This window comes from Hemitrygon akajei, chromosome 4 (genome assembly GCF_048418815.1).
Source record: "Hemitrygon akajei chromosome 4, sHemAka1.3, whole genome shotgun sequence".
Lineage (NCBI taxonomy): Eukaryota > Metazoa > Chordata > Chondrichthyes > Myliobatiformes > Dasyatidae > Hemitrygon > Hemitrygon akajei.
In genome coordinates, this window is record NC_133127.1 from 152,559,768 (window position 1) to 152,577,839 (window position 18,072).

The 18,072-nt window shown below is 39.3% G+C and overlaps 1 protein-coding gene across 1 annotated transcript in view; it reads right to left on the minus strand.

Moving 5' to 3' along the window:
* cwf19l2 (CWF19 like cell cycle control factor 2) overlaps positions 1-18,072 on the minus strand; it is a 146,773-nt gene that overhangs the window by 64,486 nt on the left and 64,215 nt on the right. The window contains exons 9-10 of the mRNA XM_073043641.1: positions 6,186-6,285; positions 2,097-2,201 (exon numbers count right to left, since the gene is read on the minus strand). Of these exons, the coding sequence (XP_072899742.1) occupies positions 2,097-2,201; positions 6,186-6,285 (205 nt within the window). The remainder of the gene's footprint in view (positions 1-2,096; positions 2,202-6,185; positions 6,286-18,072) is intronic.

Sequence of the window (18,072 nt, forward strand, 5' to 3'; positions counted from 1 at the left end):
CTGACCTGGGGGGCACCCTGCCCTTTTCCTTACTAGCCTGCCTGCCTGACATCCAACCATGTCCATGTCGCTGGCCTCTGAGCACGCAGTGGAGGCTAAGACCAGCACGTTCTTTAATTCCCTCACATGCCTGTCCTGAAAATCTTAACCTGACTCCTAAATGCCATCTCTGTACCCAAATCCATTCCTATGAACCTAAAAAAACATACAATTCCAAGCCACGACCTTGATGGAGACTGCAGCTCTGCACCATCTTGACCAGAAGTGGCATTATTGGTGGCATTCACTCCTATGGACTTGAAACACTCAACCCTTTTGACTCAGCAGCATTGATGTAAACAGGAGCATGTGCGCTGCCTCCCTTGCTGAAGTCAATGGCCAGCTCTTTTGTTGATATTGAGGTAAGGGTTGTTTCTCCCTTCTGTACTCTGACTCATCATTATTTGAGAAAGACCCACTACTTGATTCAAGAGAAGAACAACATCAGAACATAAGATAACAGACAGACAAGTACAGCCTATAAGTCTGGAAAGAGCAGGTTCATCTGCAAATTCTGGATTAAAAAAAAATAATATTGTAAAAAAATAAACTACTGGTAATTTCCATCTTCTAGTTCTGTTGAAAGCAGGAAGTTCACTTTACTAACTTTGTTGGATTTGCCAGAAACCTACATCGTCACTGATGAAGAAGCTATTAAAGTAGAAATATTTCTACAACATGCGACTTCAAGGTATTTGCAGTTTAACTAAATTTAAGGACAACATCTGATATGTACTTGAATACTTTTCCCATTAATTAAATAGTTTAGTTACATTTGGGCAAATTACAAGGAAGATCAAAGTCGCTTTCTAAAATTTTAAACAAGTATGATATTTTAGTTCACCAATATTTCTTTATCTGGATCTAAAAGATTGATGGTCATTTTTAACAACACAAATATGTTGAGTTCCAGTGATGTTGGCAGAGTCCCCTAGTAATTTCCATTTCGTACTCAATATCATGCTTAATGTGACATATTGATTTATTGTATAAGCAAAGTCAGTGTTTTTTATTTAGGAAAAAAGAGCATTTATCCAGTGAACTTGACCTACGATTTTAAGAAGTTAATAGTCCCCATGTCTCCAGAGATGACTTTATTGCAATTACTTCAAATATAAATCATGTATAAACAAAATTAAAACTGTCATATATTATATAAACTGCCACGTAATTATCTGTGCACTGAAAAATTCCAGATTAAGAAGTATGTCTTTTATGGAGCGGTATCCATGATAACACATGAAAATGGAACAACTGTCAAAGCTGAGAGAAGTATATCATGACATCATCCCTTAATGGCCTAGCTTTAATTTTAAAACAATTAAGCCCTTTTGTCCTGGATTCCCGGCAGATAAGAAATGGTATCAAAGTATCCTACTTTGTTCAACTTATTCAATTCAAAATACCTTTATTCAATTTTAAAAATTAAATGAGCTCAAACTTTTTAATATTCTATAATTATTTTATATTCTATACTTCAGAAAACATACGCAACCTGTCCTCATAATTTAACCCTCTCGTTCTTTGTATTTTCATAGTGTTTCTCCCATATGCATTTCATCACAGAATTATAAGAAGTGCTAAAACTAGTTTTTCCTTCTATCAGCCTATCACAATTAAATAGTACCTTTTGAAAAATGAAGCAAAGATAGAATTTAAATTCTAGGTGAAAGTTTTTAAAAATATGTGTGCAGTACAGGTCAAAAAAGTCAATATGATATGCCATAATAAAACACCCACAGGAAATTCTTTCAGAGCTTGGAAACTTGGAAATAATTAATGAAAGCTTTTTAAACCAATTTCAATGTGACCAGACTGCAAATTCATTTCTCATCAAAAATGGATCTAACCATTAACCTTGTATTTTATATAAACATTTTTCAATGCAATTCAATGACCAAAGCAATTTTTATAGAGAACTGAGATAATTCTGAAATTATGAAGGCCTGAATGAAAACAAACATGGCACAACAAGATTAATTTATGGTACAAGATAATACAGCAGCTTATCAGCACTGATATAACTTTCCTAAATCAGCTATGAGTTCCTTTCTTACCACAGTGTCAGTCCTCTTCAGTGTTGTAGCTGGTGTATGACTTTTTCCTCGTTCCTTCAACTTCCGAGCCTCCTCCAACTGGGCCTTAAGTTTTGATGCCAGTTCCTTAAAAAATAAATTCAAGACTTAGCAGTTAAAACATTCTCTATTTTAGCTAGGTATTTTGAATTCCCTTTTAAAATATAACATATTTATAACACATTTGTAAGAAGGTTCAATGTAGTAGAGGGGATTTACATTAAAGTATTTATTTATATTAGCATTTTTGTCATTATTCTGTTATTTTAGATAAGTAATTCCAATTAAAATCACAATTAACAATTAGCTTTCAATTCTATGAATCCCTTATAACATGGTATGAATTATTTGCACGTTAGCCTGAGTTGGATTAGCTGGAAGTGGTTGCAACTCAATGGACCACAGGACCAAAAGACTTCACCGACCCTAACCGAAAAAAGCATAAACAGACTTCAGTAAAAAGAGGTACACTCTATGCACAAAAAACTTGTAGATTAAAGGTCTATAACTTCAAACCAAAATAAAACAAAGCCATGTTGACACTCCCTAATCAGCCCTTATCTATCCAAACACTTGTATATCCTGCCCCTTAGAATACCTTCCAATAATTAACCTACTGCTGCTATCAGGCTCACTGGTCTACAACTTCCCAAAGTTACTCATAAGATTCGTTTTTGACACCTCACCCATGTCCCACAAAGTCTGAGGGGAAAGCTTGTCAGGTCCTGGTAATTTGCCTCAAGACAGTAAGCACTTCCTCTTCTATAATCTGGATATGGTCCAAGACCTCATTAACTGTTTTTCCTTAGTTCTATACACTCTGTCTCCCAGAAAAAATCCATTTGAATCTATTTCTTTCAGCTCCTTGCATAGACCAGACTGATCTTTAAGTAGACCAATTTTGTCCCTTGAATCATTTTGCTCTTAGTATATCTACTATGGTTTGCATAATGCTATTACAGCATCAACTGTATGACCGATGTCAATTCCTGCCATGGTTTGTTAGGAGTTTGTACATTCATCCTGTGACCGCATGGATTTCATCTGGCTGCTCCAGTTTCCACCCATATTCCAAAAATATATGGGTTAGGGTAAGTGAGTTGTAGACATACTATGTTGGTGCCAGAAGTGTGGAAATACCTGAGGGCAGTCCAGCACAACCCTGGCTAATTCGATTTGACTCAAACAACCGCATTTCATTGTATGGCTCAATTTACATGTGACAAAAAAGGCTACTCTTTAATCTTTATCTGTAGAAGCCCTAGGGATTCTCGTTCACCTTGTCTGCCTCAGCAACCTCAAGCCTTTTAGCCCTCATGATTTCCCTCTTAAGTGTTCTCCTGGATGTTGTTTACTTCTCGAATGCATCATTTGTTCCTCACTGCCTATACCTGCTGTGTCCCTCCTCTTTCTTCTTAACCAGGGCCTCAATATCACTCAAAAGCCAAGGTTCCTAAACCTGTTAGCCCCAGCTTTTATCCTAACTGGAACATACACTCAGTGGCAACTTTATTAGGTACACCTGCTCCATACTGCAAATATCTAATTAACCAATCACGTGGCAACAACTCAATGCAGAAAAGCATACACACAAGGTCAAGTAGTTCAGTTGTTCAGACCAACTATCGGAATGGGGAAGAAAATTGACTTTGACTGTAGAATGATTGTTGGTGCCAGACAGGGTGTGTTGAGTATCTCAGAAACTGCTGATCTTTCTGGGATTTTCACATACAACAGTCTCTAGAGTTTACAGAGAATGGTGCAAAAGAAAACATCCAGTGAGCAACAGTTCTACGGAGGAAAATGTTTTGTTAATGGAGGATAATGGCCAGACTGGTAGAAGCTGGCAGGATTTTGACTGCAACTCAAATATCCACATTGGAACAGTGGTATGCAGAATAGCATCTCTGAATGTACATGTCAAACCTTGGTGGATGAGCTACAGCAGCAGAAAACCACAAACATACACAGCAGGTACCTAATAAAGTGACCACTAAGTGTACAAACTCCAAATATTTCACTTTTTGAAGGTCTCCCACTTAACAACCATTCCTTTGCTAAAAAAACAACCTATCCCAATACACACCTGCCAGATCCTTTCTGATGCCGTCAAAATTAGCCTTTCTTCAATTTAGAATCTTAATCCGAGGACTAGTCCTGCCCTTCTCCATAATTATCTTGAAACTAAGGAAATTAAGATCACTAGCTTTATGGTGTTCCCCTACACATACCTTCTGTCACCTGCCCCATCTTATTCCCCAATAGGAGATCCCATATCGCAGTCTCTCTAAACAGGACTTCAATATATTAAGAAATGTTTCATGAACACATTTGATAAACTTTATCCCATCCTGTCCTTATAAAGTATGGGAGTTACAATCAACTTGTGAGAAGTTAAAATCATCTACTATAACAACCATATTTTTATTGCAAATGTCTGCAATTTCTCTACAAATTTTCTTCTCTAAATCCCACAGACTACTGTGTAGTTTATATAATAATCCCATTAACATAGTTATCCTTTTCTTATTCCTCAGTTCCACCCATATAGCCTTAGTAGAAAAGCTCTTCTGTCTGAGTACTGCTGTGACAATTTCCCAACTAGTAATGCCACCCCTCCCCCTCTATCATGTTTAAAACAACAGAACCCCAGTACACTGAGCTGCCAGTCCTGCCCCTCGTGCCCTTCGATAATAGCTACAATATCATAATTCCACATGCTGATTCAAGCTCTAAGCTCATCTGCCTAACCTACAATATTCCTTGCAGTGAAATAGATGCAACTCAGAACATTAGTCCCACCATGCTCAACTTTTCAAGCCAAGTAGGCTTAACATCTACTTTCCCCACAACTACTCAACTAACTGCCCTGGCACTCTGGTTCCCATCCCCCTGCAACTCTAGTTTAAAATCGCCCAGAGCAACACTAGCAAATCTTCCTGCAAGGATATTGGTCCCACTCCAGTTCAAAATGTCTCATTTGATAGATCCCATGTTCCCTTGGAACTGAGCCCCTTGATCCAATAATTTGAAGCCCTCCCTCTTCCACCATCTCCTTAGTCACATGTTAAGTTGTATTATCTTCCTATTTCTAGCTTTACTAGCATGTGGCCAGGTAGCAATCATGTGATCACTACCCTCAAGGTCCCATCCTTTAACTTAGCACCTAACTCCCTGAACTCAGTTTGAAGTACCTTGTCACCTTTCTGCCTATGTCCTTGATACCAATGTGGACCACAATCTCTAGCTGCTCCCCCTCCCATCAGGATGCTCTGGACTTGATCCGAGATGTCCTTAAGCATTGCAACGTACTATCTGGGAACCTCGTTCTTGTCCACAGAATTGCCCGTCAGTTACCTAACAAATGAATCTCCTATCACTACTGCTCACCTCTTCTCCTCCTTCTCTTCTGAGTCAGAGAGCCAGACTCTGAGTCAGAGACCTGATTGCTGTTGCTTTCCCCTTCTGGGTTGTTCCCTCCCAACAGTATCTAAAACAACAGCCTTGTTATTGAGGGGAATGGCCACAGACATACCCTGCAGTGGCTGCCTATCCTCCTTCCTATTTTTGACAGTCACACAGTGAAACACAAATATTGCAAAAAGTTGTGTTTCAGTATGTATTCAATATATCTGAATATATCACAGATCTTTCTTTGCTGCGTATTCTAAGCATTTGCATCTGTAGGAAAATGGTTCAAAGCATGAAAACTATTAAGAGTTAGAGATATATGCAAGGAAACACAGATATCTAGTCAGAGACGATGGACTATTACTTTAACCTTAAAGGATAGATTGATCTGTATTAAAAAAACCTAACTGCTAAGTACAAACGCTGGTTTCAATAAATAAGTCTCCATGCATATAAGATTAACTGTAAAATAACATATCAGAAGACTTCCAAATGTAGTTGATAGCATAGATAACACAACAATTTTAGTTAAACATAGTGTACAACAACTAAAACTTGAGAAGGTTTTACTGTTTATTTGTGTTAAAATATTTTAGTTACCGTATTCTGTAAATAAACAGTCTTGGCTTTGTCACGCCAATTCACTCTACTGAAACTTACTATGTTTCCCATCAGTTCTGCTTTGATGACCTTAGCACCCAGCTTATTCATTTCTTCCTCACTGAGGGCCAGCACAGATTCTTCAATCACAGCAGTAGCTCTGGCAGAAATAGAGGCATTACATCATGGAAAGAAGGGATAAGTTTCATTGAAAAATAAAGTGAATAACTTTTATCCAAGTTCACAAAACAGCATCAGAAACACACAAAGTCATACATGGTTTGTACCACTTTTGCAGAATTAAAAGAATAAGAATTTTGCTTTATTAATGAATTATGCATTAAAATACATATTAATAATTTTATACTGATTTTTATTAAAACAAGGTCAGCAATATTACATTGTATTGTAACAACAAACTCAATAATATATGAAATCCATTCATAGAATGATAAAAAATGCATTGTAGTGTAGCATTATTCTATTTATCTTAATTAGACTTCTAGAACCTCAGGGTTTGATTCACTATAAGGATTTCACATTACAGTGCCTACAACAAAATTAAAATAGTGAACAAGTAGATAATGCAGCATCAACAAACAGAGATTGAGCAGGTTCATGACCTTCCCTCAGAGCTAGCCAAAACTTCTGTAGAACAAGCTCTAAGATGCATAGGAATGGAGGAGGGGAGAGATGTAACAGCAAAGTGACACAAGGCAAGAGAAGAGTGGGAGAAACAGAAAGCAGATGTTGGTATACTGAATATTTCATCAATAGCAACCTTAGCAATAATAGAAAGGTACTGAATATTTATTACACTACCCACTTATTAGCTACTTACCTACCAACAAACATTATTTCCCTAGCCTATTAACAGGAAAACCAAAAAGGACCATCTTAAAATCACATGATCAATATCAACATAGTTTAGATAAAGGTATAAACCAACTTTCAATATAAACTTAATAATCTGTTTTATAGAACTATACTTAGCAAATTTACACTTCTGCACACTTAGAAAGGAAATATTGTGAACCATTTCCAGTAACAATTGAAATGATTTCTGCTATTTTGTAGCAATACAAAGAGCACTGGAGGAAGATCCTCCAGCACTTCTTGTGTTGTTCCAGACTCCAGCATCTGCAGTTTCTAATGTTTTCACTCTGCCATCTTGTAGTTAATTTGTTTTTAAATAGACTGAGATAGGATTCATGTTAATGGCAAGAATGTAGAAATAAAAGTCACATGTTAGAGGCTACAGGGAAAAACTACCATATTGACTTCATCACCTCATGTACATGATCCTGAAAACCCTTGGTTTTCCTATGATGTGATTACTACTGTTATTTCTTATGTAGCATATTACTGTCTACATTACTTACATATGCTAAAAAAAAGTATTCCCCCCCCCCTTTAATATAACACACCATATAATCCTACTGGTTTCAAAGTCACATAATTAGTTAAATGGAGATCTTTGTGCAGTCACTGTGTTTCAACTGATTGTAGTAAATATACACCTGTATCTGGAAGGTCCAACTACTAGTGAGTCAGTATCCTGGCAAAAACTACACCATGAAGACAAAAGAACACTCCAAGCAACTCTACGAAAAGGTTATTGAAAAGCATGTCAGGAGACGGATACAAGAAAATTTCCAAGTCCCTGAATATCCCTTAGAGTACAGTTAATTCAGTCATCAAGAAATAGAAAGAATATGGCACAGCTGTAAATCTGTCCTCAAAACTGTGCAAGAAGGGGAGGGCACCAAGAGTCCATGACAACTCTGGAGGAATTACAAACTTCAGTGGCTGAGATGGGAGAGACTGCGCATACAACAACTGTTCCCCAGGTGCTTCACCAGTTGTAGTTTTATGGGACAGTGGCAAAGAGAAAGCCACAGTTGAAAAACTTACATGAAATCTCAGTTAGTTTGCCAGAAGGCATGTGAGAAACTCTAAAGTCAGGTGGAAGAAGGTTCTATGGTCGGAAGAAACCAAAATTGAGCTTTTTAGCCATCAAACTAAATGCTATGTTTGGTGTAAAGCCAATACTGCACATCATCAAAATCACACCATCCCTACTATGAACCTTGGTAGTGGCTGCATCATGCTGTGGGGGTGCTTTACTGCAGCAGGCCCTAGAAGGCTTGTGAAGGTAAAGGATAAAATGAATGCAGCAAAATCCTGAAGGAAAACCTGATGCAGTCTCTGTCAGATTGCATGGTAGTCATGAGTGAACAGCCCTTTTCATGTCCAGCTGCAAATTCTCAGTTGGATTGAGGTCTGGACTCTGATGTAGTCACTCCAGGACATTAACTTTGTTCTTTTAAGCCATCCCTGTGTAGCTTTGGCCTTATGGTTGGGGTCATTGTCTTACTGGAAAACAAGTCTTTTTCCAAGTCGCAGTTCTCTTGCAGATTGCATCAGGTTTTTCTCCAGGATTTCCCTGTATCTTGCTGCATTCATTTTATCCTCACAAGCTTTCCAGGGCCTGCTGCAGTGAAGCATCCCTACAGCATGATGCAGAGGGCACCATGCTTCATCATAGGAATCATGTTTTTGGGAGAAGATTTATTTTCCAGTATGCAATCGGACAGAGCTTGAGCAGTTTTGTAAAGAAAAACAGGGAAAAATGGCAGTGTCTAGATGTGCAAATCTGATAGAGACCAATACACACAGATTCAAGGCTGTAATTGCTGCCAAAGGTGCATTACTAAATACTGACTTGAAGGGCATGAATACTTATGCATTCAATTATTTTGTGCTTTATATTTGTAATTAATTTAGATCAACTTTGTAGAGATCTGTTTTAACTTTGACATGAAAGAGTCTTGTCTGTTGATCCGTGTCAAAAAGCAAAATGAAATGAAATCCACTGTGATTCATGTTGTAAAACAATAAAATATGAAAATTTTGGGGGAGGGTGAACACTTTTAATAGGCACTCTGTGTGCACGTGTGTGTCTGTATATTTTTTTTGTTTTTTTAAATTTTTTTATATTACATTACCCATGACTCCTGAAATGAAGAAAAAGTGTCAGCAATATTCCATTGTGTACCCTGCCCATGGTTTTATTCCATCCCATGGGACAAAATGATGTCACTATGGCGACTCGTTGAAATGAAAGCATGCAGTCCTGTAAGCTGAGGAAGAATTCGGAGACAGCGTATAAAGACAAGATAAGAGAAGACACTGGATTGCTTCAAAAAACTGTGATAACTTTCAATCAAGGCCGACAGTACAGTAAATGTTTAGTGAAAAAGCAGCTAAGATAGACAAAAGTTTAATTACATCCTATGAAATTTCAAACCTAAATACAAAACCCGGCGAGCCACATGTGCAGTTTCTGATGTAATTTCTACTGTTATGAATCAGACAGCATTTGAAACTACTGAAGTCATTCCCTTGAGCAACTTAACAGTTTCGAGGTGTATTGATTAAATGCTAGATGATGTGGAAATACAACTAGTTGCACAACTGCAAATCGATGAAAGCACATTACGTAATGAAGCCCTTCTGATGACATACGTTAGAGGTTTTTGAATGATTATCAGGCCAGTGAGAAAAGGTCTTTTGCCCAAAAAGCTTAAGACAAATATCAAAGACGAAAATATTTTTGAAAAAGTCAAGAGCTATTTCTGGGATAGCAACATTCTGCTGGAAAATACAATGACTTGAGCAACAGGTGGCTTTGCTTTGATGCATCGGTCTTCACAGTGGAAGGCACTAGCAATATGATGGAAGTTCCAGGTGTCAGGGGGCATGAAGCGTGAGAAGTTACCATTACTAGACAGAAAGTTCTTGAGAAACTGAAAGGTCTGAAGATAGATAAGTCACCTGGACCAGATGGTGTACACCTCAGAGTTCTGACCTCAGTGGTTGGGAAGATGTTGAAATTAATTATTAAGGTTGAGGTCTCAGGATACTTGGAGGCACATGATAAAATAGACCATAGTCAATATGGTTTCCTCAATGAAAAATCTTGCCTGTCAAATCTGTTGGAATTCTTTGAAAAAATAACAATCAGGATAGACAAAGGAGAAATGGTTGACGTGTACTTGGATTTCCAGACGGCCCTTGATAGGTGCCACACATGAGGCTGCTTAACAAGCTATGAGCCCATGGTATTACAGGAAAGATTCTATCTTGGATTAAGTAGTAGCTGATTGGCAAGAGACAAAGAGCAGGAATGAAGGGAGCCTTTTCTAGTTGGCTGCTGGTGACTAGAGGTGTTCCACAGGGGTCTGTGTTGGAATTCTTTTTATGTTATATGTCAATGATTTGGATGATGGAATTGATGGCTTTGTTACAAAGTTTGCAGATAAAATGAAGATAGGTGGAGAGGCAAGAAGGTTTGAGGAAGTAGAGAGGCTACAGAAGGACTTAAATTAGTAGAATGGGCAAAGAAATGGCACATAGAATACACTGTCAAGAAATGTGTGGTCATGCACTTTGGTAGAAGAAATTAAAGGGTTGACCACTTTCTAAATGGAGAGAAACTACAAAAAAACTGAGGTACAAAATCCTTGTGCAGGATTCCCTAAAGGTTAATTTGTAGGTTGAGTCTGTGGAGAGGAAGGCAAATGCAAAGTTAGCATTCACTTCAAGAGAACTAGAATATAAAAGTAAGGATGTAATATTGAAACTTCATAAAGCACTGGCAAGGCCTCACTTTGAGTATTGTGAGCAGGTTTGGGCCCCCTATCTCAGAAAGGATGTGCTGAAACTGGAAAGGGTTCAAAGGAGGTTCACAAAAATGATTCCAGGTTTGAATGGCTTGTCATATGAAGAGCATTTGATAGCTCTGGGTCTGTTTTCACTAGAATTCAGAAGAAGGAAGGGTGACCTCATTGAAACCTATCAAATGGTGAAAGGCCTTGATCGTGTAAATGTGGAGAGGATGTTTCCTGTGGTGGGAGAATCTAAGAACAGAGGACACAGCCTCAGAATGGAGGGGCATCCTTTTGGAATGGAAATGAGTGGAACTTCTTTAGCCAGAGAATAGTGAATCTGTAGAATTCTTTGCCACAGGCAGCTATGGAGGCCAAGTCTTTATGTATATTTGAGGCAGAGATTGATGGATTCTTGATTGGTCAGGACATGAAGGAAAATTGGATCAGCCATGATGAAATGGCGGAGCAGATGCAATGGATCTAATGGCCTAATTCTTCTATATCTTGTGGTAGGAAGATACAGAGGATTCGTTGCTCGTTTAAAAAATGCTGTACCTGACGTTTTTTGTACACTGTCTCATCTGTCAGCATCTGGTTGCAAAATAATTGGGAGGATACTTGCACGACAGTCTTGCTGCTGTAATAATGACTGTCAACTTAATTAAAACAAATACACTTCAAGACAGTCTTTATCAACAACTTTGTGAGGAAAACAAAGATTTTGAATGGTTACTAATGCATTCAGAGGTCTGGTGGTATGATCAGGCATTACTGCTTTCCTTGGGAAACAAACTTTTCAACAGTAATATTGGATTTCGTGAATTTATGCAATTTTCTTCACTGGTCACTCTTAAAATTGAATCACTAGATGATGACCTGATTGTACATCTTGATCATTTGAAACAACTGAACACTGATATGGAATTTTGGTTCAGAGACCTGCTGGACATGCACGTTCAGATTGGGTGGTGGAACCATTTAGGCTGAATGTGTATGATATTGATACCGCATTGCAAGAATGCCTTAATGAGCTGCAGACAGAAATAACAACTCAAGCAAAATTTGTGGATAACTAGTGATATTCAAAATAAGTTTCCACAGCTCAGGGAAACAAGCAAAGTTGTTTTAATTGGATTTCCCACCTCTTATCTAGTTGAATGTGGTTTTAGGCAAGTTACTCAGTGGCTATCAAAAGCTCATAACCTTTTTGCTGTTGTGAAAATAGATAGATCTTCAATTATGCTTAACCAAAGTGCAACCATATATTTAAATCTCACTAGTTTGCATCAGTTGCAAGGGTCTAACTACACAAAGTAACACACAGCTTTAGTTACATTATAAATAAGTTACCCTATACAGATATTTAACGTATAATACCTATAACCTGTTAAAACATAAATATTGTCTGTATATTAGAATAATTAGTACAGTTGACCAGAAAAAAACTTCAGCAACTAACAGATACTATGAAGAGTGGGTGCCACAGAAGTAAATAAAATTCACAAGCGGGCCATGAGCAGAAAAAGGTTGAGAACCACTGATTTAGACGTTTCAATAGTACATTTTCTAAAGGGACATTACAGGCTTTGGATTGCAGTGATTGTAGTTCAGAAGTATATCTAGTAGAGTATCAAGTATTAATGAGAAAGTCTGCAGATGCTGGAAATCCAAAGCAACACACATACACAAAATGCTGGAGGAACTCAGCAGGTCAGGCAACATCTATGGAAATTAATAAATAGTCGACATTTTGGACCAAGACCCTCCTTTAGGACTGAAGAAGGGTCTTGGCCCAAAAAATTGACTGTTTATTCATTTCCATAGTTGCTGTCTGGCCTGTTCAGTTCCTCCAGCATTTTGTGCATGTTGCTGCAGAGTATCTTGTAGTTTTGTGAGCTGCCTGCAAGTATTGTCATATGTTGCCAGCACCATAATCGACATCAGGAATGTAAGTCAGCTACATGGCAGTGTAATGGTACAGAATTACAAGTGCTTCAACAAATGCACGGGTGAGTCTGTGACTGTTGCCAGTGGACCACAACTGGGGCTCAGTGTGACTAGACTCAGGAACTAGTGATTGAAAAAGAAGGACGAAAGCTGTGGGCAAATGTTAATACACATGAGTCCACATTTACACCTTCATGCAAACTGGTGTATATATACCAGCTGATACTTTAAGTGTGAATATTAATACTTATGCAGAGTATTCGGAGTCTAGTCTCTGAATGTCTTGATCCCTCTTGTATACATAAACGATATTAAGAAAAGGAGTTGAAGGTCACGTGAGACACAAAACTTCACAATGGAATTGTCCTAATTAAATTTATCTACCAGGAGCAAACATGAATCTAGTGGGCAGAATGGCCTCATTAACATCATTATGATACAAGATAATTATTATCCTGTATCTTCTTATTAAGGAGAGGCGGAGCAAAGTTATGATGGCGCTAAATTGTGACTCATTTGCTTGCATCTTCGGAAACAGCTCTGTTTATCTTTGATATCTCTTTTTTTCTCCTTTGAAGATGCTGACCTGGAGTTACACTCTGACTTCAGTTCTTTAGGGGAATGGGACACGTTCTCAGGGCCTTTTGACATTTTTGATATTTCTCCTCTCGCTGTGAAACAGGTACACCTCCTTTTTCCTTATTAGGGAGAGGGAGAGCCTGTGGTATGTCAAATTACTGGGTGAGCCAGTAGTCTCTGGGGTACTGCAAGTCTGTGTCTTTACTGATGCTTTGCTGCATGCTTGGGTGCTCTGTGGGGGGGCGCCAATGCTTTTTTCCTGATTGGGGGTCATTGCCTTGCTGCTGCTTGTGCATGGGGAGCTGGGGGAGGGGGGGGCTTTGTGGTTCTAACATTTAACTATCATTCATTCTTTGGGGCACCTCTCTGTTTTCATGGAGGCTTGCGAAGAAAAAGAATTTCAGAATGTATATTGTATACATTTCTCTGACATTAAATGTACCTATCAAAACCTAAACCTTTTGTTATAACAGTATGCTCCTCTACAAAATCAATTCCCACATAATTAAGCAGAAACTGAGTTACTTTAACACTCAGGAGAACTGCACCAGCATTTTTCCTTTCTCCAAGTACTAGTTCTTATACTTCTAGTTGCCCCATTACAACATCACTTTATACTGTTGTTACTGTCTTGAAATGTATCACTGCCTACATATCACTGTTCAATCATCTATCTCAGCTTGCTCTATGTTCTGAATACAACACAAAGACACCAACAAAAGAAAACCTCCCTGGATTCAGTAGGCAAAATGACCTTGTTCTACAAACTGTATTCAATGCCTATGCTTTAAAACATATCCTTGACTTTGTGCTGAGCCAATAATCTTACTGCCAAATTGTCATCAAATCCATTATAGATACTGTGTCCCCCTTATCCCATCACTGAATCCTCATCCAGACCATTCAATGCCTAAATAAACACCAAAGCTTGTTTTAGGAAGAACATCCAAACATGAGCATTTATCAAGGATATGTTTTAAAGCACACACATTGAATAAAGTTTATAGAACAAGACCATTTTGTCTACTGAGTCCACTGAGATTTTCTTTAGAGCAAACTAATCACTGGAGAATGTCACTACCTAAGCCACTGATGTGAAGGATAGCAAATAGCAAAGCTTACATGAATGATAAAAGTGGGAAAACATCATGATTCACATTTTAGAGTCTTTTAAAAATATTCCCACATATAAGGATGGATGGAGACATTACTAAGTCACTGCACTAATTACTGGAGCATAACTTGCAAAAACTGTACAATCACACAGCAGAGTTCCACCATAGATATTATTGTGCATCAGAGTTGAAGTTATTTCTGCAACACATCCCTCTCAACTTTAAATTATTACCAGCAACTTTACATTATTAGAAGAGTACACAAAAGTGAACAAAGTTCTAAACCAATTCTACAGTCACTAGAAATCTTCCTGGCATATCATAAGGCATGCATGCTACAGTTCCCAAGAAGCAGAGAATTGCCTAGTGGGAGAGAGAGTTCAAAAGAACCAGGCAGGGACAGTTGGGACATTCTGCACACCACGGTTCCTGAACAAATGTTGGACTGCGTAGCAGAGAGAAAGTTCAAAAGAAGCAAATGGGGCCAGTCAGGACATTCTACATACCACAGTTCCCAACAAGATGTTGGATTCTACATAATTAGGCTCTTGACAGGACCCAATGAAAAGAAGTTAGAGAAGTTAGATTTAAGCGGAGTGGCCATTGTGTGACTGGGGAATTCAGGCTTTGGCTCATCGAGACTTTGGCGAGAAAAGGCGGAGGCTGCAGGTAGATTTTTCACTTAAAATTTATTTCTTTCCAATTGTACAGTTAGAGCAGTGGGAATGCCAGACAGAATAGTGGCGTGCTTTGCTTGCAGAAAGATCTCCAGTGTCCCCATCAACAACAACTACAAGAAGTGCATCCAGTTGCAGCTTCTTTCAAACTGTATTAACTCCAGATCATTCAGCAGCCTGGGGGTTTGATCAGCAGTACAGGGAGGTAGTTACACCCAAGGTGCAGAACACAGGTAACGGGGTAACCGTCAACAGGGTGAAAGGGGATAGACAGCCCAAGCAGAATATCCCTGTGGCCATTCCCCTCGGCAACAGGTATACTGTTTTGGATACTGTTGGGGGGAGAATGACCTAACAGAGGAAAGCCACAGCTGGCAGGTCCCTGGCACTGCGTCTTGCTCTGTGGCTCAGAAGGGAAGTGGGGAGAAGTGGTGAGCTGTAGTGATAGGGGATTCAATGCTTAGGGAAACAGACAGGAGGTTTTGTGGACGAGAACAAGATTCCCAGATGGTATGTTGCCTCCCAGGTGTCAGGGTCAGGGTCATCTCTGATCTTAACCACAGCATTTATAAGTGGAAGAGTCAGCAACCAGAGACAGTGGTCCATGTCAGTACCAACGCCATGGGTAGGAAGGGTGATGAGGTCTTGCAAAATGTGTTCAGGGAGTTAGATGCTAAATTAAAAGACAGAACTTCCAGGGTTGTGATCTCAGGATTGCTAGTAAGGCTAGAAATAGGAAGGTCATAGTTTAATTTGAGACTAAGGAAATGGAGCAGGAGGAAGAGCTTCAGATTTTTGTATCACTGAGCTCTCTTGCAGGGAAGATGGGACAGAAGGTACATTTTATACCTGAACTGGAGGGGGACTAATATGCCTGCAGGCAGGTTTGTTAGTGCTGACAGGGGGAATTTAAACCAGAATTACAAGGGGATGGGAATTATAGCACCAGAGCAGATTGTGGAAAGGTAGTGGGAAAGATATTGTTAAGTCTACATATAGAAAGATTGAGCATGCTAAGACTAATGTTCTGAGTTGTGTATATTTAAATGCAAGGAGCACTGTAGGGAAAAGCAGAGGAACTTAGGGTAAGGATCAGCATGCAAAATTATGACATCGTAGTTATTACTGAGACTTGACTGCAAGAGAGGCAGGACTGGCAGCTCAATATTCCAGGGTTCTGTTGTTTTAGACATAGTAGAGGGGAAGGTATTAAAGGGCATTACTAGTCAAGGAAAATGTCACGTCAGTGCTCCAACAGGATCGACAGAAGACCTCATTTACTATGGCTATATGGGTGGAAATAAGAAATCAGAAAGGGATGACCACGTTAATGGGATTATATTATAAGACCACCCAACAGACCATGGGATTTAGAGGAGCAAATTTCTAGAGAGATTGCAGACTGTTGCAATAAACATAATGTTGCAGTAGGTAATTCGATCTGACCTTTCCACATGTTGACTGGGACTCCTATACTGTAAAAGGGCTGGATGGGATAGAGTTTATCAAATGTGTTCTGGGAAGTTTCCTTAATCAATACATGGAGGTCCCATCTGGACAGAGTGCAATACCAGATCTCCTATTTGGGAATGAGGCAGGGCAGGTGACTGAAGTTTATGCAAGGGAACACTTTGCATCTAGTGATTATAATGCCATTAGTTTCTAGATAATTATAGAAACAGATAGGTCTAGTCTTCGGGTTGAGATTCTAAATTTTGGAAAGGCCAGTTCTGATGGTATCAGAAAGGACCTGGCAAGAGTGGATTGAGACAGGTTGTTTTCTGGTAAAGGTGTACTAGGTAAATGGCAGCCCTTCAAAAGTAAAACATGAATAGTATAGAGTTGTATGTTTCTGTCAGAATAAAAGGCAAGGATACCAGATTTAGGGAGCTTTGGATATCAAGAGATATTGAGGTCCTGATTAAGGAAAAAGAAAGAGGTACAAAGCAGTTTAGGCAGGAAGAAGCAAATGAAGTACTTGAGGAATATAAGAAATGGAAGAGAACACTTAAGAAGGAAATCAGGAGGACTAAAAGAAGGAATGAGGTTGCTCTAGCAGACAAGGTGAAGGAGAATCTTAAGGGCTTCTAGATATATTAAGAGCAAAAGGATAGCAAGGGACAGAATTAGTCCTCTAAGTGGTTATCTATGCATGGAGTCGAAAGAGTTGGGGGAGATCTTAAATAAATTTTTTCCATCTATATTTACTTGGGAGACAAACACAGAGTCTATAGAAGTGAGTCAAAGCAGCAGCTGAGGTCATGGACAATAAACAGATTACAGAGGAGGAGGTGTTTGCTGTCTTGAGGAAAATTAGGGTGGATAAATTCTCAGGGCCTGACAAAGTGTTCCCTCAGACTCTGTAGGAGGCTAAAAATTGTAGTGGCCCTAGCAAAGATATTGCAGTGGCCTTAGCCACGGATGAGGTGCCAGAGGATTGGAGAAATAGTTCATGCTATTGTGTTGTTTAAGAAAAGCTTTAAGAATAAACCAGGGTAAACAAGGAAATTACAGGCTGGTGAGCTGACATCAGTACTGGGAAGGTTACTAGTGTTATGACCCCAGCCCCCTCCTTTGTGAGAATCGCAAGAGCCTAGTGAAGGGGGGGTCAATGACCCAAGAGAGAGAGCGACGTGCTGAATTGGACTCAGGAGAGTGAGGGAGAGGCCTCAAGGTTTTGGAATGTGGTCTGGCCTCTCAGCCAGACAAAAGCCACGGAAATGGCCATTGTCTCTTGGAGACACCTTTGTGGAATGGGGACTGGGTTACGTGCAAACCCTCAGGGCAACGTGGGCTGGGAGATGAGGAGAGATTGCCTCACCCCACCCTGATTGACAGCTACAACCCTGCAAGTCCCGATAAAAGGTGGGCTGCCGAGGCGGCCCCTCAGACACACCAAGGAGACACACTAAGAAGACACGATAGCGCTTCCCGTCGGAGCGGGAAGCCATTTTGA